The sequence below is a fragment of the Diadema antillarum genome, unplaced genomic scaffold (genome assembly GCF_040938485.1).
Source record: "Diadema antillarum isolate AM-2024a unplaced genomic scaffold, OU_Dant_1.0 seq00000719_RagTag, whole genome shotgun sequence".
NCBI lineage: Eukaryota > Metazoa > Echinodermata > Echinoidea > Diadematoida > Diadematidae > Diadema > Diadema antillarum.
Window position 1 is genome coordinate 538,195 of NW_027271623.1, and position 23,145 is coordinate 561,339.

At 38.2% G+C, this 23,145-nt stretch overlaps 1 protein-coding gene across 1 annotated transcript; it reads right to left on the reverse strand.

Moving 5' to 3' along the window:
- Window positions 1–10,367: 10,367 nt before the first annotated feature.
- Window positions 10,368–22,101, reverse strand: LOC139738017 (uncharacterized). The gene is made up of 3 exons (XM_071648682.1): window positions 21,301–22,101; window positions 11,651–13,475; window positions 10,368–10,474 (listed from the first exon to the last, which is right to left on the reverse strand). The coding sequence occupies exons 1-3, from the start codon at window positions 22,099–22,101 to the stop codon at window positions 10,368–10,370; spliced, it is 2,733 nt and encodes a 910-aa protein (XP_071504783.1).
- Window positions 22,102–23,145: the final 1,044 nt, after the last annotated feature.

Genomic DNA, 23,145 nt, shown 5'->3' on the forward strand with positions numbered 1-23,145 from the left:
TGCATATTAGTCCTGCAATTGTTTTAATTGCAACGACATCTGGTGATGTTCACCACTTCCTCAGGGGTCAGAGGGCAATTATTTGCCATAGAAACAGGATGAAGACATGAAGACTTGTTTGATCACCACCCGTTGAAGCCCTGTGGCTTTGTTGCCAGGCCAGAGACAGTGTTGTAGGTAACTTGGGTGGTATCAGAGATGACATCAGACCAGCATCTGCACCAACCTGTTTTTTGGGGTCAAAGCTTTCAAGTTACAGTTGTAGGGAAATCTAGGCTTGTGGGATTTCAGGCGCATTGATGGCAGGTTGTTCAAGGGGGCATTTCATGAAGTGTTTTGTCAGATCTTTTCTTTTTGACAAACTGTTATAAGCTTATTAATCCTTGCATCCGATTGGCTGAGAGCAAATTTGTCAGACAAAACGCTTCATGAAATGCCCCCCCCCCCCCCCCCCATGCTATCGTGTTTGGAAGGTCAGGGTATGCGTTGACGGCACTGGTGACACTTGCCATCTTTTCCTTCCAGAGTGAGGGAGAGTGATCGAGTGCCAGTGAAGGAGGATGGACTTCCTTAGCCTATGCTTGGAAGGCTCGCCACAGAGGGCTACCTTGAACATAGCGTTGGCAAGATGGTTACTAATATGGAAGGCATGGGTCTGATGATAATCTAATAAAGATTGGGGGAAAGTCTCCAGAAGATGAAGTACTCCACTATTGTCTTGAGATGGGTCAGTACTCGGCTCATGTCATCCAAGGACTTTCTATGAGACGTAAAGGCAAGATCATCTGCAAACTTCCTACGTGAAGTGAATGTAATGTCACCACATAATATGTTAAAAAGACCTCTGGAGTTAGTTTACAGCCACCATTAAGGAGGCCATAACACAGCTGGTCTGGTTACCGAGAGCAATCCTGAATCTGCAAATGCTGAAGATTAAAGACAAGCAGTGTGAAGTTGTTATAACACTGCTTTCAGAATGAGGCAGCACTGTACAGATCTCAGAGTCTCCCTCGACATCATAGGCCTATACTCAAACACATTCACTCCGAAAAAAAACCGCAGATAAAATTCATCGACCATATGTAATTCATCTGGGTTAACATTAAAAACTTTGGGGCATTGTTTTCATTTCAGAGATTTGACGATAGGAAGTGAGGTGGTCCCTTTTTCCACTTTCCCCTGCCTCGTGTTCTTTCTCGGATGAGGGGACTGAAAAGTTTGTATAATATCGCTTTTAGATAATGTAGAACAGGACAGTTAATTGGAAATTTCATTTGTGTCATCATCTAGGATTCAGCCTTTTAATTCAGTAAATCAGAATGAATATTTTGATGTTGAACATCTCAAGGCAAGTATATGTATCAAATGTTCATATCTATAATAATTCCTGATAAACGATCTTGATGTTGGCGTCAACTCAAGTTTTGGTGGATTTGTCCAAATACCTAGGGAAAAATTCAGATTGAGGTAGCAAATTTGGATGTTTGCATCAAAAAATAAAACAGCCTTTGTTAGTAACAACCTTCTGATTTATAATCAGCACACAAATTGGTAAACAGTGTACCTGAGTGACAGAAAAAAAAAAGAAAATTTGTTTATTTCACACGCTCTGCCGTTCATATTGTGCAGGGGTATATGAGTGGCATCCATTTTGAAGTTTTGTATTAAGAAGAATATAATAAGCCTAAAAACAATAAACCTTCTGTTCGTTTGCTTGTTTGTTTGCTCGCTTAAGTGGCACTCATCAGATTTGCATTGCACATGCAAAACTTGATAAAAGCATAGGTATGTGACTGAAAATTTGTCTTCTATTTCTATGCATATTTTTTGCCATTCATATAGTACATGAGTATAGGAGTGGCGGCCATTTTGAATTGAAAATAAGCTTAAAATACTAAATATACCTCTTCAAATGAAAAATTTCTTGCATGTGCAAGTAGAATTACTCAAGGAACAAAAATTTAAAAAACTTTGATGGAATAATTTGTCATAAAATTGACATAACTGGGATTATCATGGCCAAATTAGCATATATGGCGGCCATTTTGGATTTTCGCGTTTTGCCGAAAATGCTCAAGGTTACGCGAGTGGCATCAATCGGATTTGGAATCAGCACCCTCGAATTGACAAGAATCCATCAAAAAACATTGTATATATCAAAAAACAAGGTTAAGTGCACTTTCTATGGAGCCTAGCCTGGACTACTACAGCATCGCCATAATTGCTCTGCCGAGACACTGCAGGATACTCACTTCTGTGAGCTGTAAGAACAAATCGAGGCCCTACTTCTAATCAAAGTGGGCGTCACCGTATGATCTCTGTTTCACCAAGGGAGGTTTGAGAGAGAGTATACCTCCTTGTTTTCAATGTCGATCTTCCGTCGTAAATACGTACCGATGGGCGATTATCCCTTCGACATCGGTGCATGCGATATGCAGCGCAGTCAGTGTTGTACGTAGCTGAACGTGACTCCCATGGCCCAGTAGGCTACAGTGCTGGTCTTCCGGTACCGGAGGTGCTGCTGCGCTGTCGCCGATTACCTACACGCGTACGGACGGTAAACCGGTAGGCCAGTAGTAGGGGCGAACGAATGAAGCCAGCCAAGAAGTTGCACGTAGTACAACGTAGTGCAGTGTATGCGCGATCTCACCGAGCTGTGCGTGAAGATCGTGTTGTGTCGATGTCACGGCTCTTTGCATGCTTAACTGCTGCTGCTGCTAACTACACTGTAGTACTCTATCTCTAGTGTTATCCGGAAAACCGAATTTGTGACTGCGCGCAGCTTGACCACGAGATGGCGCAATGAAATTCTCGTGAATCACACTCACAACCAATTTTCTTCGTTCAAAAACTAACCGTTATTTTGCGACCACCGATGCTGAAGGTGCTAGCTAAATGGACACTTTACTGGTCAGATATGATTTATTTTGCTCCCCAAGCATCATGTGCTCAATAGTGATGTACCATATTACTTAAAATCACAGTTTTAGTCTCGGAATTTGACTCAAACAGTTACTCTTTATTATCTTTAACAAGTTATCATTCAAATCAGTCTATGCAATGCACGTGTGCTCAATTTTCAAATGCTCGGAAGATACTGTAGACACATTGTTATTCATTTCAACGTGTAAACACAGAGAAAGTTCCTCTCTATGCGCTTCACCGAGTTTTCATAATAACCATGCTAGACTGATGCTGTTACCCACTCACCTTGTTTTGAAAGGATAATTCAGTCATTTGATGTATTCTATGAAGCAATAATTCTGACAGTTATATCCACTTTTTCCCTTCTGAGCATGTATACTTGTTTACGAATATATTTCTTTATTTGTTACATATGATATTTTCAGTGATTCTATGGAATGTTCAATCTCTTATTAAAATCTCTTTCATGCATGACCTTCACAATGTGTTAATTTTACTTAGCATTCGCCTTTGTACATGACGGGGAGGGATGGGTTAAGTCTTTGAAGATTATTGTGATTGTGTTGAAGCTATACATACGAATTATTTGAGGCAAAATAACAAAGTTCTTGATATGTTGTACAGAGAAGTTGAAAAAAACAACATGAAAAGAAATACTTCTTCTTAATATCAGGCTAGGTGAGATGAAATAACTTTGACTCACTTCCCTGTTTACATCCAGAAAAGTACTTGCATATAAAATCTCTGTTTCTCTTTTCCTTTGCCCGTCTCTCCTCCCTCTCTCCATTTGGTTAGATATTGATATAGTAAAACAACTAGTATACAATATATATATATATATATATATATATATATATATATATATATATATATATAGTAAAGGAATCAGTAGAAGAAGAACGCCGTAAAAAAAAAAAAAAAATAAATCCTAGATCTTAAAGACCTTAAAAACGGAACATAGCTCTCAAATACTGAAAGGCAAGGTCACACTCTTCATCAGTGCTCATGGTGTGACAAAAGATCTTAATCAAACCCGTTTTTGAAACAGACATGAAAACACGTCTGATCTGATCAAGTGTATATATATACATATAATACAGTTGGTGAAGAGTGCTCGATAACCTCACAGGAAGAGCTTTAGACAGACTGAAATATTGGAACAAGTTCACTTGGTTGACAGCAGGTTCATCCGTATTTATTGCTACTCGGAGTTTCATGCCACCTCCATGAGGGGCAATCATCAGGCAATGATCATTGCCTGATGATTGCCCCTCATGGAGGTGGCATGAAACTCCGAGTAGGAATAAATACGGATGAACCTGCTGTCAACCGAGTGAACTTGTTCCGATACTTCTACATATATATATGTGACAGTGCACCTCAAAACGAACATAAAGTCGCACACACTGATTTTGCGTGAGGACTGAAAATAAGTGAAATGGGTCAACCTAGCCGAACTTGACTTTTTCATATTTTCTGAAAGAGCGAGTCTTCTTTTACATTATGTTAAAATTTGGTATCATAAAACGGCCAGGAAAGTGTGTTTTTTAGCAGTTTATCTTGAACATTTTTGGTAGAATAGTGTGATTAGGTGTGTCTTTAGAATCCCTTTTTCATTTCTGAAAAACCTTGTCCACACTCTTCACTTTCAACTCTAATAACTTTTGAAAGGATAGTGCTACTGCATTGAAAGTTGGCATTAATTACGGACAGAATGTGTTAATGAGGCATGCTCAATTTCAGTTCAATCTGATAATCCATTCATTGTTGTTACTCTGGTGGTTTACTTCCTGTTTTTTGTCCCATTCATCGCACAGCCTGCATGGTTTGGTAAAGATTAAGCGCTTGGATAGACACTGTACTTCAGAGCCTCTTTTCTGAGTTCACACTTTTCCTGAGTTTGTGCTTTCTTTCCAATATTTAGATAGGTTAGGAGAGTCCATTTCATTTGAGTTATACATCATTTTAAAGCTTAAAGTCTGCTCTTTCAGAATATGGTCTTAACTAAAAATTCATGTCTGGCGACTTTTTGTTTGTTTTGAGGTGCAGAGTCACATATTATGTGTGTCTTACCTGCTAAGCAGACGTGTGAGTTACTTGGGTGTCTTGTGGCTGTCTTGTGGCGGGATGTGAGTGATCACGTGATAACCTTCCCCCCAATATCACATGATCACTCACATCCCGCTACAAGACAGCAAGCCTGCTTAGCAGGTAATTATATTACTTAGTTTATTTTTGATATATGTTTCACATGTTTTATTGTATGATATGTTTGTATGCCACATATACTCACTTTATATTCATTTACAGTTATACATTGTTGAATGTGTTGCAAATTGCCAAAAATGTTGCCAAGTATGCTATGAAGCTATTAACTCATGCTGAACTTGTATTTCATATATTGTGTTCATGACTCCAGATTTGCCATGCTCACAAACATACATTTCATTTCATAAACAGATAATAAAGCTGAGGAAGACCAAGGTCGAAAGCTTCGTAACAGCCGGCTTCATGCGACATCTTTTGTCATCTACATTGTCTCGACTATAATTCTTCCTAAGATGACAGAGGCGTACGGTACGAATATCAGCATCATCACACTATAAGTATATATATATATAGTATATATATATATATATATATATATATATATATATATGTGTGTGTGTGTGTGTGTGTGTGTGTGTGTGTAATGACGTGTATAATCACTGTCAAACCTTAGTTGACACTAATTTCATCGCAATGCTGTCTGAGTCATGATCTTCCGTAATTTGTATATCATGTATTATGTGTGAAATTAGAAATTCAAACCTCTACTTGATAGACACATAAACCTCTCATGCAGGCAAGCATTGCACACACACTCACTCATACTCACACACACACAGTTTTTTTTTTTTGTATTTCAACCATTCTTATTTGATTTCTATAATTTCACATGGCAAAAATATTCATCTTGACTGTATAAACATGACTTACAATCGGCAATGTATGATTAAAAAAAAAAAAATCAAAATTGGTGCGTGACCCGAAATACATAAAGTTTGCGTTAGACACATACACTTACACATGTAGCTACCAAAAAAAAAAAAAAACCCAAAACCCCCCCCCCCCCAAAAAGCCAAACAAATTACACACACTCAAACACACACACATACATAAGAGTGCTCGGAAGCAAACAATTATTGACTGGTCAGCGATTTCGTTTGCATTCAAGTTGTTTAATATCTAAAGAGCATTGACAGCATGAATTTTATAGTATATTCATACATGATGTACCATTATTTCCTCGAACCATAAACAGCTTGTGACATATAATTATGTTCTCGGCTTCATTTAACTCCTTGGAAGAACAACAGGCATGCATACCATGTCACATGCAATACTTAAGAACAGCTAGAGCAGATTCGGGATACCATTTAGGCATATCAGCTCGATTGATATCTGTTCACATAGTAGCAATCTCAACCAGCAAATATAGGAAGAAAAGGAGAGATGATGAGTTTAAGGGGACGAAGAAACCGTCCCTGCAGAGTTCATAACAAAACATCACGTGGTGCATAACGATTACTGATTTTCTCAATCACGTGTCGTGCAACAATCATTACAATACAAATACACTTTACATCGTTATCATGAAAGCATCGTTCTTTCAAGTAACGTGAACAAGAGGCATAATAGTTCTCAGTTTGCTTATTGTAGTATAGCGTTATATCATAATAGGTTGCAATTCACACGGGATTGTATAAGGCACACATACCAATATCAAAATTTGACAGACAGATATTCGAATTCATATACATTTGGTCACGGCCACATAATTAGTGTGGAACGGTAACACTATCCAGACAGTCTTGCCACATCAACATTGTTATATCATAAAAAATATGAAATAAATCGAAATATAGAATCACAAATTTCTGATTGTGTCAGATATAGATGTTTTCTGTTGGTTATAATATTTCTAAAGTTAGTCTTCGCTATACCAATATCAACGTGTGAAGACAAAACAATAGGGATTTTGTTCAACTGAGGATAAAATTTCAATAAAGACTTTAGTGTTACTGGTTCAGTATACAAAAAATAAATTTTTGCATTAGAATCCAATTTACAGCTTGAGGATGATTAAAGGGAAAAACTTCTAAAGAGCGAAAAAAAAATTATCAAATGTGCATATCTATGTGTTTGCACATGTGAGAAAGAACAAAAAAAAAAGAAGAAAAAGAAGGAAAGAACACAACTTAATTTCGTTTGTATCGTCTCCTGTGTGAAAACATACAAAAATCCAAAACTCTCTTACTCTAATACCTAATCGCTGGCCAACAGTTTATTGCAGGAATTACATTCAATCTCCTAAAATCTGAAATAAAACGATAGCAACGATAGTGTAAGTTTAAGAACTCGATTGTGACTCCCTTCCTGGTCTATAGAACTCGCCGTGGTCTTCATACACGTTAACTTTTTTTGGGTACATTGAAATGATGTGAACTCTGCTCGTTCTTATACCATGTAAATGTTAAAAGGGAAAGTCGAACACAAAATCAAGGCTCATATTGGACACGTGATCCTAAGCTGTGAATCAGCCACATTTCAGCTACTGCCAAATAGAACAGGAACTCTTTAATCTCGCATGACTGCACTAGTAAAGTGATTTACATGAGGAAAGTGAGCGGTGCAATGAAAGAAAGATAACTACGTACAAAATGAAAAAATAACTAAATAGTTCTAACAACTGAGAGTTATTGATAGGATTGGCAGTTGCATCTACATGACTGGAAACGTCATATCACAATAAGTGCAGTAACATGCGAGAACAAGAAATTTCATGAAACTCTACTCAAACTGATTTGCATAAGTCGCAGATAAGGCTACGGTCACAACCCCCAAAATCAGTCTTCTCAGCTACCGTTCAACGAGTTTTTAGCCAATTTCGGTCGGACAACGACCGGTGATCAATCAGTGACCAACCAGGCAACACTGATTTTTAGGACATCGGTCGGTCGCCGCTGAACTTTTAAAGCGCAGTTAAAATGTCAGCGGCGACCGACCAGTTTTGCACTCGCTGCCCAAAATATGCTCGGTGTCCGAGCGGCAACCGCCCAGGCACTGACCTAATCGAGCGGTCGCCACCGTGCGATATAGGGAACAAAAATAATAGAGACAAAAAACGACAAAAACACAGAAGAAACCCAAGGGAATTGGTCGAGCGGTCACCGTCGTGCTCTTTAGGGACAACAAATGATAAAGATAAAAGTGACAGAAGCACTGAAGGAAACCAAGGACTATAGATGGCGAAGAGAAGCCAGAGCAATGTGGAAGAAGCAGGGGGAGGGATAGAGGCAAGGAAACCCCACCAACATCTCAGCATCTCAACATCTCGGCAACCGACATGAGGGACAACGAAGACAGGGACAACCACTTTCGGGCAAAAGAGATGACAGCCAAAAGTTAGTGTCGATATGTAGACTTAGTAACACCCGTAAGGTTTGGTTACCTTACAATTTATTGAAGGCCTTTTGAATGAAGAAGTCATGAATGACAACAGATGGGGAAATGAAAATATGAAATTAAGTAGGAATAGAAAAATACTGTTAGCAAACAGAGATATTTAAAAAAATCTAATCTATTCTAATTTTTGTTCCATTTTGGGTTTTCCTCCCTTTTTGTTTGATTTCTAAACTTTCAAAAATCAGGCAACAAATCGGTCGGTCGCCGCTCTGAGTTGTGACCGTAACCTAAGAGAGTGTAATTTTCCGTTTGCTCATTGTATCAACGCGTCTATTCGTCCGAGGGAGAGCGCTCTTCAGCATATCACAAGAGAGTGAACTTTCTCCCGAGTCTGTGTCATGTCTCTTCCGTAGATGCCATATTTCACAATTCGCATCCATAACTCATCACGGCAAATCAGCATAACTCTGACAGAAAATTTTACTTAGGTCATAACAATTGACATTATCAATTAATTCATGAAATGATTATTTCTTTGGACCTTATTAATGTCTGAATAAAACATAATATGCTTGTGTGTTGTGGACGTAACTTAAGTATGCAAGTTACTTCAACGAGCCTCAAGGAGTCTACACCTTTTGAATTATTATACATGCAATGACTGGTCGTTTTAAGGTGACTTCATCTGAATAACAAACTATCATCGGCGTGATTTCATAAGACACAGTCAAACACGAACTAGACTGACCCAACTAAAAGAGCACAATAAAATATCGACATTGCATAGCATACTATATATGTCATCATACCTGAGGGAGATAGACGTCATTGAGATTGACGAGGATGGCGCCCCATAATACACTGATATTACTATGTATGCCATTTCATTTCATTTCATTTCATTTCGTTTCATTCGTTTATTTAGAGCACGCACATACTTTAATTATTCCGCAGGTCCGTGCGGATAAAATACAACCTGAATATGTCAGAAATGAAAAACAAAACTCATACATAAAAAACAAAACAAAACATAGAAAACAGACAAACATGGTGATAAAACTCTGGCACATATCTAGACAGAAGCAAACATGATCAATCAAAGATATCCATATACAATTACTATACGAGTACATCGCCGTAGTTTGAAATGAAAGAGACGAAAACAAAGGAGAGTTCAGGAGAGAGAGAGAGAGAGAGAGAGAGGGAGACAGAAAGAGATGAAGAGCGGAGATATCTAAGGACAGAGAAGTACATGCAGAGAAAAACTGAGGAAAGTTATCAACAGTTTTGGTCAAGTGCATTTTTTTAAAGCTTGTTAATGTTGATTTTTGTTTCAGTTCAAGTGTTAACTTATTCTAATGTATTGATCCAGAATATGTCAAACTTTTATAGTTAACAAGTTTTAATCGGAGTTAGCACAAAGTGTAACGATGGATTCCTTACCTTATATCTGAAAAAAATTTGAATTGAAACATATCTGACAAATATGTCGGACAAAGGTTGTGTGCAATTTGATACATAATATGTTAAGCATGTTTATTTCGTCTCATATCCAGTTTATCAATGGGTAGTGTTGTGTATAAAAGCTCAGTAGGGAACCTAGCTTGTTTAGTACAGGACGCAGTGATCTGTGTTGCAAAATATTAAGAAATAGTTTTTTAGTATGACATTTCTTTGTGTTCTTCCGTACAACATCGCAATAATCTTGTTTGCTTTAAATGATAAAAACAAAAAGGCAACGTCATCAGAAAAGAAAGACCGAATTCTTTTCAACAAATACATTTTTTTTCTACATTACTTTTGCACAATAATCAATACCAGCACCAGTTTCCGTTGTCAACGCTTATAGATTTTCCCGACTTACGACCAAGTCCAGGCGTACATTGAAGCGTACATCAGGCTCTGGCGGTGGCTGATGGTAAGATCCTCGTTGATAAAGACAGTATGTCCCTTTCAACTTCGACCTCGCTTCGTAGACCTTTTGACGCACAGTGTTATATGCTGCTGCTGGAGAACTTGACGATGATGCTTTTTCCCCTCTCTGGCCCTGTCCTGGCGCAGCTTGTCGGCGTGATTCTATGACTGCGATCCATGTCGGATTCTGCCAGGTGAATGTTCAAGACGTGGTCTCTCGCATTGTCGGTGATCAGTGTGTATCAGTGCTTTCTCCCGGTCTCTCCTTGACAACGTACTGTAGAATCGCAGACCGTTGTAGACTATATTGCGCTTGTTTCTAAAGTGCTGAAGTCATGGCTGAGATTTTTCTTTCCAGCTGTGCTCCTTCACTTTCTTTTCCAAGCTATTCACATAAACTTGGTGTTTGTCAGCGTCCATTTTGAGAGCCTCGTATACCTGCTGTATAAACTTGTTTAAGAGCAGCTTCTTGCACGACGCGCACGAGAGCTTTCAACACATCCTCTGAACAGAGCGCTTCCTTTATTTTCACTTCAATGGCGAATTCGAGAGTGGTAATACCATAATTCTAGAATCTGCTTCGGTTTGATGACCTGATGTTAGCCCTTGGTCAGGGCGCGGAATTTTGGAGCTTCATGTTCAGTAGATCGCCCGTGGCTCGACATTTTGACCGTCAAATTCCCCCCAAATCAAGCGACGAAAACAGTTTTGGACCTTCAAGTCTTCAGATCCTCACGTGTATGTCACAGCAACATGCGAATAAAAACCCCACAAACTTCCAGAGCTCCCGGAGCAGTTATGATAAACGTCTCCTCTCCTCGCCTCTATTACTACAAAATAATGTACCATAAAATATTATAATATAATACTTCATTATACCATGATGTGCATGTAAATGTGGTCTGTATACACCATTTCATAATTCACAGTTCGTATTCTCACTTCAACGGCATAGACAGTGACGTACTCTACATGTTGAATAAAGATAAAACAAAACAAAACAGTGTCATGCCCAGAAAAGAAATTGAATCATAGCTTTATATAATTAGAAATGACATAAGAAAACACGCGACGTTGCCGAATCTTGGCTTCTGGAAATATCAATCATCCTATCAATATTTGTTCCTTTCGAAATACCTGGGAACAACCTGGGAACAGTTTGATTAATAATCATTCATGCATATAGATAGGCATGGTACACGTAAAACGCATAACCATAAAATTTGAGTGATAATGTATTACCACTGAGATAAATCATTTCTATACAGATCATTTATTCCAAAGAAATGTGGAAACAAAATCAATAACGTCGATCGCGAGATTTAAATTTGACATGATTGTGCTTCAAATATGAAGAGTCTACCTGTAGTGCAGAAAGCTATCTCACCACTCTCATACTCTTGTAGATAGTACCAATTTCCTCTTTCTGATCTTTGTATTTTGAAATCAGTGATGATATTGTGCACGTGCTCCAAATCACTCGTGTATCTATCAATACTGACGAGACCCTCCTTGTGCTTTACCCAGGCTACAATAACAGAATCATCTCGACAAACAGCTGTGTACACAGAGATATCGTTATTTGTCAAGACATTCTCCTTCTTCCCATTACCATCAAGACACACCACGGTACTTGAATCTCTCAGTATAAGTTTCCCAGTGGTGTGAAAGGAGGATAATTGCTGAGGTACATATCCACCACACATTATTTCTCTGACTGCCTTACCCCCCTGTGGGGTAAATACTTGTATCTTTTTGGGCTTCCTATAACTCACGTAGATATTATCATCTCTATCCACAGTGAGACCACCATAATGTCCTTCAACATAATTCATCGTCTCGAATGTGACTTCAAGCTTCCCCCATTGTGGAGTGTATAATGATATATTGTTTTTAGTATTACGTACAACACTTCGACCATCAGACAGGAATCCAATTCCTTGGATTTTGACATCCTGCAGCACGGTCTGTTGTAACTCGCCATCAGGAGAGTAGAGATGGATTCCTTCTTCATGCGACCCAACCGCCATCTTACCTTCTGGTGCACGAGTGATACAATTCATGCTGTCTTTGACTGGGAGCTTTACGTCTGCTTTGATATGACAACTTGTCAGCAGCTCTCCAAGACAAAGTTCATTGACCTCCACGTATCTACGGAATGAAATATTCTGAGCTCGTTCTGTCACACCTCTCGGTGATTTGTAGTCAGGATCATCTCGTCCCAGAAAGCTCTTCAAGTTCTCGCACAGCGTATCGTGTACAAACAAGGAGTCTTTCTCTAGCAGTGCCTTCATACCGTTAGTTACCAGCTCTTCCATTGCGTTCATTTGACGAATTGTTTGGAGACTCTCCTCCTCCATGACTTGTAATTCCTTCTCGAATTTTTCAGACCATCGTTTAACTTGACATTTCACCGCTTCTCTCCTGTTTGACAATATTTTCATGTATTCCTTATACGTCTTGTCAATGTCATTGTTCATCCTTTGCAACACATTTGATATTTCATTGCGTTGTTTCTCTATGAAGTTGACATAGTTCTCTATAGTTATGTTCTTTGATTTTACATTTTCTTTCAACTCCTTGATATTATTTATTACTTTCTCCTCATGAGTGGATGCCTTTTCGAGCTGATGACCAGCTTGCATGTGCTCTAACATCCCACACGCAATGCATATGTACTCCTTACAATCGGTACAGAAACATTCTTCATCAGCGCTGGGGTGTGTGTTACACTTTCGCCGCCTTTTAAATGAAATATTTCCCGAGAGCACCTCACCCATAGGCACCACCTCGTGGTTGGAGAACGGTTTCCAGGCAAGGTGGCCTATCTCACAAGATTTACACATGCATTTCCCACAGTCCTGACAGTAAGAGACAGTTGGAGACTCTTCTTCCATCTCACAAACTGTGCATGTTGGGCTCTTGGCTTTCACTTCGTCCACGAGAGATTTCAAGGGTTCGTTTGTTTGTAACTTACTCACCTCTCCACTGGGTACAGGAGTTCCTTTCCGGCATACAGGGCATGTTACAGTTTGTTGGTTTGACTGATTTTGAAAGACACAGTCCAGACATTCTTTGCAGAAGGTATGAGAACATGCCAGTAATTTAGGTTGGTTGAAAAGTGTTAGACATATAGGACATTCCAGTTTCTGGCTGCTGATTTGATGAAACGTTGTCATGGTGTTTGTCTGTCCAATAGTAAAAGAAATGTATAGGGGTAGATTCATAAAGAGTAAAGCAGAATTATCACATTAGTACTTCTTACACAGCACATTTCATTTATAGCAAAGCATGCCGTAATCATTTGCTCTACCAAGAATTGGTATATATATATATATATATATATATATATATATATGGGTGAGAATTTTGAACGATGTACAATTGCCAATTTTCGCACCTTATGATATTCTTTCCCTTAGAACAAGCCAGGATGATCTAAGAAACCAGATTTTTTTTCATGTCATCTCAAAGATTGGTAAATTTCCTTTCAGGAAATATATGGTTTGGTTGACTTTTGCCTGATATTTTTCATTTGACAAGGACTTAAAGCGTAAAAATACGGTAAAAACGCTATTTTCACAATAATTTTTGTTTTTTAAACTAATGATGTCCCTTTTTATGGTACGTGGCATCTAATATATGACCATGTTCTGGATCTGACATATCATGGGTATGTACCACAAAATTATAAGAAGTTTATGAGCATGTATGAAATTACAGAGAAGAATTGAAATATCAAAGCCCTAAACAGACGAACGTCCGTGATGCTTTTATTTCTATCGCTGCTGCAAATTCTACTTTGTTGTCCCAACTGTAATGTATACGAAAATTTGGTGTTCCACCTAATGAACATATCCTACAAAAATTGTACGTCTGCTGGCTGTACATGGGACGCAACATTCTTTTATGCAAAATTATACTCAGTTTTCGTCACGGACGTGCTTCTGCTATTTTCTAATAAAGATCGTAGCCCATTAAACGTTATTGGCGATATTGTTCTGAGTCGTAATCAACTAAGATCAAGCCACACGATGATATGTTTGTTTTGAGTTTCTGTCCATCCTTTGTCAAATAGGAACCGAAATTATGTTTTTAGACGAACCTCCGAGAAAGAAAGAACGTCCGTGATGATTAAAACGTTTTCGAGTGAGACACCATATTGCTTTGATGACGAAGGTACATTTTACCTTTCGCTCTCTAGCCGAGGAGCTGCATGTCATTTTTGGAGCGGACTGAGGCTCGTCCGCAGTTTTTGGACCATGCAATTTACCGAAAACCAAGCAAATAATTAATATTTTCTCTGAAAATTCACCTCCTTATCCCCCTCTGAGCAATACATATGTTGTAAGGATGTCAAATTTCTTATAATTTGCATTGACAATACCTTTTCAAATTTTTGAAAGAGTTAGGAAGGCTAGGTACTCTCTGCCGATTAGTTATCCGTCCCGGAACATGACCCTAGTAGTAGAACGAACGTCCGTGACAATTCCAGCGAACGTCCGTGACGTATGCAATCCCACCGATAGGGATAACTTGTCCCGAAAGTGTCCTGTATTCTTTAAAACTTTTGGCTCCAATAGCGAAAAATACAGTTTTACAAAGTAAACAATGAGTTTAGAGCAGTTGTTTCAGAATTTTTAAGGCGTTATGTGATCATGATGAAGAAACAGTTGAAAATTTACTCACAATTTTACGCTTGTTTTCTCTCTAATTATACAAAAACAGCTTAACACTGAAAACAAAGTTGTAGGAAAATGGAATTTTGCGTAATCTGTAATTTCTGTGCATTTAAATTTCTTTCTGATGAGGTTCTTGAGACAATTTGTACTGTTACAGGTTCTGAAAATTTCGCTCACGGACGTTCTGTCCATACAAGAAAGGACATTTCTGATAATTACAAATATACCACTGCACATTAAGTTAATGTTACTTGAAAATATTACCAAATCACCGAGTCGCTCATACCCAAAAGTGAATAACGTTTAGCACTCAATTGACCTGTAATAACAAACGGAAAACGTTTTGGTCACGGATGTTCGTTGGTAGAATAAGTCAATGGATTGCATAGTAGGAGAAAGAACAACAGTGCCACTTTTTAGTGACAGATGCTCCAAGTGTTTATCTTTTGAGTATGGTAGCTGCCGTCTCAAACAGAGCACATCCAGTTTTGGTCTCCATAACGGACGTTCGCTGTAATTGTCATGATATTAAATGCCTTAATTCATTCTTATTTTTTCTCTTCACGACGATTTGTCTCTCATTCCCTAAGTAGTCTGAACATGCTGCGACTAAACAGAAAGTAAAAACAAAACAAAACAAAACAAATCCGAAAAGTGCTACGCAATCACATTCAGGATAATGACGGAAGAAGTCTGTAATGGGCATGTGTTGAAGAAGAAACGGAAAAGTTTCAAAAGGACGTGGAAGCAGTTGAATGAAAATGAGGAGAAACAGAGAAGGGATCGAGCTCCAACACACAGAGAAAGAATTGCCAGTGCACTCCCGTTATACCAAATTCCTCTGGAGAAGGTTTTTTTTTGTGTTTGTTAATTTTTTTATTCATCGAAATGCCGTCACAAGCGAACAAAAATAATGCAGTATACACTTATTGTCTGATGAAAACACGCAAATCCTCCGCTTATCATGACATGGTGATTTTTTATACTCATCAATGAAAAGCAATGTTAATTTGTAATTCTTTCCAAGTTTTTTTTCTTCATTTTACATTTAAGAGACAGAGAGATCGTCAATTTGTTTGTGCTTTTGTGTTTACTTTGAAAAAACATGCTAAAAGTAATGATTAAGAATAGGTTTAAGGTTGCACTTTGATACGTTCGCTCTTCCAAAGATTCTTTTTATTGCTTCATTTGTTTTAGACGAGTAAGCTAAGCTTGGTTACCACCTTGGCATCCAAGTGCGATTATTATCTATTAGCCTAATTAGCATATTCAGCAAACTAGTACAATGTTTTCATAATATGTAGTTAATTTCAGTGCAGGCAGTCTTACAACAACAAGTTAATGTTTTTCAAGGTTTTAAATGAAGAGGAGTTCTTTATAACGTCGGTTTTTCACATATTTGCAAATGATACAATGCGTCTTAAATATCATAATTTGGATAATGAGTGAGATAATTTGCATATTTCCGATAGTCCATTGTACTATACTATAGATACTGTTAATTGTGACCTTGAAATGTTGATATACATTGTCATGAATATATGCATTTGTACGACGTGAGTGATGCTTGTTCGGCCCGAGTTGGAAAAAAGATAGATCGAGACTGGGACGATGTCGCTTGAGGCGAGGGAAGAATAAAATGTTTGTTACTTTAAGTCTGATATCATTAGTGGTGGTGATTTGTTTTGTTGTCAGAATGTGTGACATGTTGTTGTGCCACCAGTATTTCCCTCCCTTCCGGAATGATATATATATATATTTTAATCATACAACAATGAAAAATTATATTTTGTTTTTTAACCGGATGTCCTTGCCCTCCCAACCCAGCCATCACCCATAAAATCTGGCGTCACAAATGGATTCCTGGTTATAGAAAACCTTTCAACCTAATTAGATCTTTATGGTAATTATGCTACTAAACTGTCACTGTGATTGCCTGAGGCTGCCAAAGTGGCAACGAAGTATTAGCTATCCTTGAATACAAATCTCAAAACCTCGAAACGTCCTTGATTAAGATTAGCAACAAGTTTATTGCATAATCTAATTAGCAAACATCATGCTAATTAGCCTAACCAAAGGTAATTACCCAAGGCGGAGAGAATGGCAACCAAGCTTAGTTTACTGCATTGTTAATACCCATCTAACATATCTAAAACCCCAATCTACAAAGACCTTATACATACCAACTTTTCCAGGTCATATACAGTACATGGAATATGACACCATTTGCTGGACTTTTGCACACTGTACATTATATGTGACCCTGCACCTCAAAACAAACAAAAAGTCGCCAGACATGAATTTTTAGTTAAGCCCATATTCTGAAAGAGCAGACTTTAAGCTTTAAAATGATGTATAACTCTAATCACATGGACCCTCCTAACCTATCTAAATATTGGAAATAAAGCACAAACTTAGGAAAAGTGTGAACTGAGAAAAGAGGCTCTGAAGTACAGTATCTATTCAAGCGCTTAATCTTTACCAAACCGTGCTGGCTGTGCGATGAATGGGACAAAAAAAAGGGAGTAAACCACCAGCGTAACAACAATGAAGAGATTATCAGATTAAACTGAAATTAAGCATGCCTCATAAACACATTCTGTCCATAATTAATGCCAACTTTCAAAGCAGTAGCACTATCCTTTCGAAAGTTATTAGAGTTGAAAGTGAAGAGTGTGGACAAGGTTTTTCAGAAATGAAAAAGGGGTTCTAAAGACACACCTAATCACACTATTCTACCAAAAATGTTCGAGATAAACTGCTAAAAAAACACACTTCCCCGCCCGTTTTATGATACCAAATTTTAGCATAATGTAAAAGAAGACCCGCTCTTTCAGAAAATATGAAAAAGTCAAGTTCGGCTAGGTTGACCCATTTCACTTATTTTCAGTCCTCACGCAAAATCAGTGTGTGCGACTTTATGTTCGTTTCGAGGTGCACAGTCACATATGCTAATTATGTAATTATTCTAAATATTGTATTTAAGACATTTGCATAGTTTGGAAATACAAACCAGTGGTCTTAAAACCCCCTGGAAATCTATTTTATGTGTGCTTTAGGTCTTTCTGCCATGAAATTAACAACATAGTATGACATACTGCGCTAATTAGCTGAATATGCTAATGAGACTAATACAAATGATTGTTCATGGTTGCTAAGGTACCAAGCAAGCTCAGATAACTTCAGTACCTATCTTAAGAATGAATAAACTACAACACCAACAAAAGCTTGGGCTTAATATTTTCAGGTCATATCCCTAGTATATATTATCATCTACATGTACTTCACTATTGTACGTATGCAAATACGCTTATTATGCTAATTACGGTATTTAAGACACTTACGTCATTTGAAATTAAAAGATTAATGTTATGAATGGCTTCTCCTATAAAGAAAACCCTTAAAAATATTTTATTTCCCATGTTTGCAGGTTTTTTCTATTAGAATTAGCAATATATTATATGCTAATTACATAATTATGATAATTAGGCTAATAAAAAAGTTGCCAAAGGTTGCCCAGGTGGCAACTAAGCTAAATTTACTCTAACCCTTCTTAGAACACGAATTAACACAAAAATCTTGTGCTTAAAACTTTTCCAGGTCTGAAAAGTTTCTACTCGACTATTAAGATTATGACTATCTAGAAATTAGGTGATATACATATGAATTCAGTAATCACATCTCAAAAAGAGGAAAAATTGCTAAGAGTGCACAACTTGTATGTATACAAAAGTTTTCAAATGAAATTCTTCAACTGGTTATCCTTTTTACTTGTCGAAATTCACCCTCATTCAAACTGAACGCTTAAGCAAATACCTAAGGTGAGGGTTTAGTGGTCCTGTCTAAAAACTGTGGAATATTATAAAATGTACAGCACCATAGTGTGAGTATATCAGAAAAAAAGAAATCATCATCATTCCCATCTTTGACCTTGACAGACCTGACCCATAAACTTAACATACATATTCAAGTCATGTACTTACAATGTGAATACATTGGTCATAACTCAAAATCTGTCAAAAACTATTATTAAAGTGATTATAGTACTTATCAAAGCAACTTCATTGACCTTTTGACGCGAACAATGACGTAATAACGAATTTTGTCGCTGAACGAGCGAAAAGGGGACGAATGACAGTCAGCACTCCGAGTCAATCAAGTTTTGCCACCTCGTTGATTCGACAGAATGATGAACGACGTTCGGCCACCGAATCAAAAACTCGCTATTGTAGGATTGCAATCACCGCTATAGCTATGCACAAAAAGAGTATGAAATATCATGGTCTATACGACTAACCTGAAGTTTGTTGAATATCAGGCTGTATCTCTTTTTCTTTTTAAGGTGATATGTGCTCACAATGGGGAAAGTAATTATGTTTTGCAGACTTCATAAAAAATGTGGATATGAATAAAAGGATGATAAAATTCAATCTCTTTTCAAGGCCAGAAGAAAGCAGATGGTAGAGAGACAGAAAGATAGATAGATAGATAGATAGAGAGAGAGAGAGAGAGAGAGAGAGAGAGAGCTATTACATTTTCACCAGAAGCAATGTACCAAGACACATTATACACATTAAAAAGATTATGTACATCATAAATGAAATACACACTACACACTAGGTCATTAGTTAGCCCAGCTAACGTTTAGGGACTAGAAATCGGAAAGTAATCCCTTTCCATTAAGGGACATACTTCAGTTATATTTCATGTTTGCGCAAATATGATACTTCGGAATGACATTACGTGGTTTTTGACACATCTGTGCCTCTTTTTGCCACCCCTAAAATGGAAAAAAATGAAAGAGAGGCAGAAATTACTGAATATGGTCACGTATTTTATCATAAGCTCTTGATAATCAAGCGGTTTGATTAATGCTATAATGACGGCTGAACGTGCCCATGAGCGTACAACAACAAAATGCGAGAGGCCTTTAAGCGGCCTGTTATCACAATGCACACTGAAATATCATCCAATTTCCCGACAAGCAGCTTGCATCATTCGGAAAATTTAAAGACAGAACGAACAAAAGTAAATTGGTTGGAAATGCACGAACAAAAATTATCGAACAAAATCCATCAGAGTTTTTGTTTCGTTCGTTTTGTTTTGTTTTTGTGTTTTTCAATCGCCGCTGCGACCTTGTTTCCGGCAAATAGAGGGTAACAACTGACATGCAAATGTGATACATGTACCATGTGTACTGTGATTATTATTATTATTATTAGTATTATTATTATTATTATTATTTGTGGGAGGCACTGTAATAAATGGAAGCAATGAAATAATTAAATGAACGAATACAAAATCTTGGTAACCTAAAACATAAGAACTCAGAATGTTAGCAGGATTCTTGGGTTAATAGATGTTTACCGTAGCATACTCAATCCGTTTATGAAAGGATTTTCCGGACCTTTACGAACAAGGCGTACACATCTACAGTAGACATATAGGAGCCCATTAGATTTATGCCGTAGGAACTAGGGTGTACGCAAGTCTGTTCAACGACTTCAAAGGATCCTACACCCCATCCCTGAATTACACAGATGATAAATGGTAGTTATACAATGACTTTATCCAAAGAAATAACAGTGTAATTGGCGTGATTTCATGATATGTTGTATATGTAGCGTGTGCCTTAAGCGACTTAAGGAAGGATATCATACCTTAATAATATCTATGTGGGAAGAAATGACATCGAAAAGCATGCAACGTTAACGCACTATGACAATCGGAATAGCCATTTATCCTATAAAGGATGTAATTGCAGTACCTTTCGAGCAACCTACACATCTTGTGAGGGTATATGCATGTGCATACACGTTAGGTAGACGTGGCACATGTGAAGCCCATAAAACTTAATTATTGGTATAGTACCAATTCAAGTACAATTTCCCCTACAGAATAGTGCACTAACTTTCACCTGCAGCAAAAATAATCGTCTATACCGATACTTAAATTTCAACAATTGCATCAAATATAAAGAGTCTATCTGGAGTGGAGAAAGCTATTTCGCCACTGTCAAACTCATCTACATCGTACCAATATCTCTCCGGAGTCTTTATTTCAAAGTTAGTCACGAGATTGTGCAAGTACCCAAATTTCTCGTGTATCGATCGACATTGAGAAGACCCTCTTCATGTTTCACGAAGGCTTTGATGACCGAATCATCTCGACAAACAGCTGTGAAGGAAAACACAGTCCCAACGTCCCCCTTCTCTACCGCAATCTCTTCTTCATCCTCCTCCTTCTCTGAATCATCATCATCATCATCTTCCTCTTCTTCCTCCTCTCTTTTCTTCGACTCGTCTTCTGCCTCCTTTTCATCTTCCTTCACCCCCAACGTCTTCTCCTTTTCCCCTTCCACCATGTCATTCAACTCTTCCTCCCCCTTCTGCAATTGGACACTCTCCATTCCCTTGCCATCAATGCAGACGACATATGTTGAATCTTCGGGTATTACGTTCTTCTTGGTTTGCAAGAAGAATATTTGCCAAGGTAAATCATCATCACACATTATTTCTCTGACTGTCTTACCACCCTGTGGGGAAAAAAAAACCTGGATCTTTTTGGCCTTCATATAACTCATGTGGATATTATCATCTTTGTCCGCAGTGAGACCACCATGACCTCCTTCATCATAACTCATCGTCTCGAACGTGACGTCAAGCTTCTCCCACTCAGGAGTGTAGATTGACACCGTGTTGTCTGTATCACGTACAACACTTCGACCATTAGACAGAAAGCCAATTTTACTGATTCTGACATCCTTTAACACGGTCTGCTGTAACTCGCCATCAGGGGAGTAAAGATGGATTCTGCCTTGACCCGATCCCACCGCCATCTTACCGTCTGGTGCACGAGTCATACAATTCATGCTGTTTTTTATTGAGAACTCTACGTCTGCTTTGACATCCCACGTGTAGCCTTCCAACTTGCCAAGAAACAATTCATCGACCTTCACGCACCTATAGAATAACATCTTCTGAGCTCGTTCTGTCACACCTCTCGGTGATTGGTCGTCAGGATCATCTCGTCCCAGAAAGCTCTTCAAGTTCTCGCACAGTGTGTCATGTACAAACAAGGAGTCTTTCTCTAATGGTACCCTCATACCGTTAGTTACCAGCTCCTCTGCCATAGCGTTCATGCGAGAAATTGTTCGTCTACTCTCTTCCTCCATGACATGTAATTCCTTCTCAAATTTTTCAGACCATTGTTGCACTTGACATTTCAGTGCTTCTTTTATGTCTGACAGCAATTGCATATATTCCCCGTACGTCTTGTCGATGTAATCATTTATTTCTTTGAACACATTTGTTATTTCATTGCGTTGTGTGTCTATGAATTCCATATAGTTTTCAATGATTTTGTTCTTTGATTTTGTTTTTTGTTTTAACTCATTGATATTTTGCTTCAGTTTCTCCTCATGGATATGTGCCTTTTCCAACTGATGACCGGCTTGCATGTGCTCTAGCATACCACACGCAATGCAAAAGTATTCTCGGCATCGGGTACAGAAACAGTTTTCATCAGCGCTGGGGTGTGTCCTACACTTCCGTCATCTCCTAAGACGACCTTTCCCTGAGAGCAAGTCATCCAAGGGCACCACCTCGTGGGTGGAAAAAGGTTTCCATTTTGAGTGGCCTTTCTCGCACAATGCACACATATACTTTCCACAGTCCTGACAGTAGGACACAGTTGGATACTCTTCGTCCATCTCACAAACTGTGCACGTTGGGCTCTTGGTTTTCACTTCGTCCACGAGAGAACTCAGCAGTATAGTATGTTTGTTTGTAAATCACCAACATCTCCACTAGGTAACGGCGTTCCTTTACTGCATACAGGGCATGTAATTGTCTGTCGGTCAGGCTGAGTTTGAAAGACACGGTCCAGACATTCTTTGCAGAAGGTATGTGGACATTCCAATGATTTAGGTTGTTTGAAAACTGTCAGACAGATAAGGGCACTCCAGATTCTGGCTGCTGATTTGATGAAACGTTGGCATGGTGACTGTCTAATAGCAAACAAATCACATAGGGGATACGCATCAATAAGAACAAACAGAGATAAAACACTGGCATTGCCAAGACAGAAGGAAAGGATTAATGTTGATGCTGTAATTTTAGTGCGCGAGTGCCGTTTATTTCGCTTACTACATTATCACATGACTGTGCATAATAAA

What these genes read in the sequence shown, in the direction of transcription:
- LOC139738017 (XM_071648682.1), bottom strand. Translation starts at nt 22,101, where the DNA reads ATGGCAGAGGAGCTGGTAACTAACGGTATGAGGGTACCATTAGAGAAA. An exon ending in AAAAGGAGAAGACGTTGGGG is followed by an intron (nt 13,476 to 21,300) that starts GTGAAGGAAGAT and finishes ACTATTGGACAG; the next exon opens with ACAAACACCATGACAACGTT. An exon ending in GATAGCTTTCTGCACTACAG is followed by an intron (nt 10,475 to 11,650) that starts GTAGACTCTTCA and finishes TTCACCTGGCAG; the next exon opens with AATCCGACATGGATCGCAGT.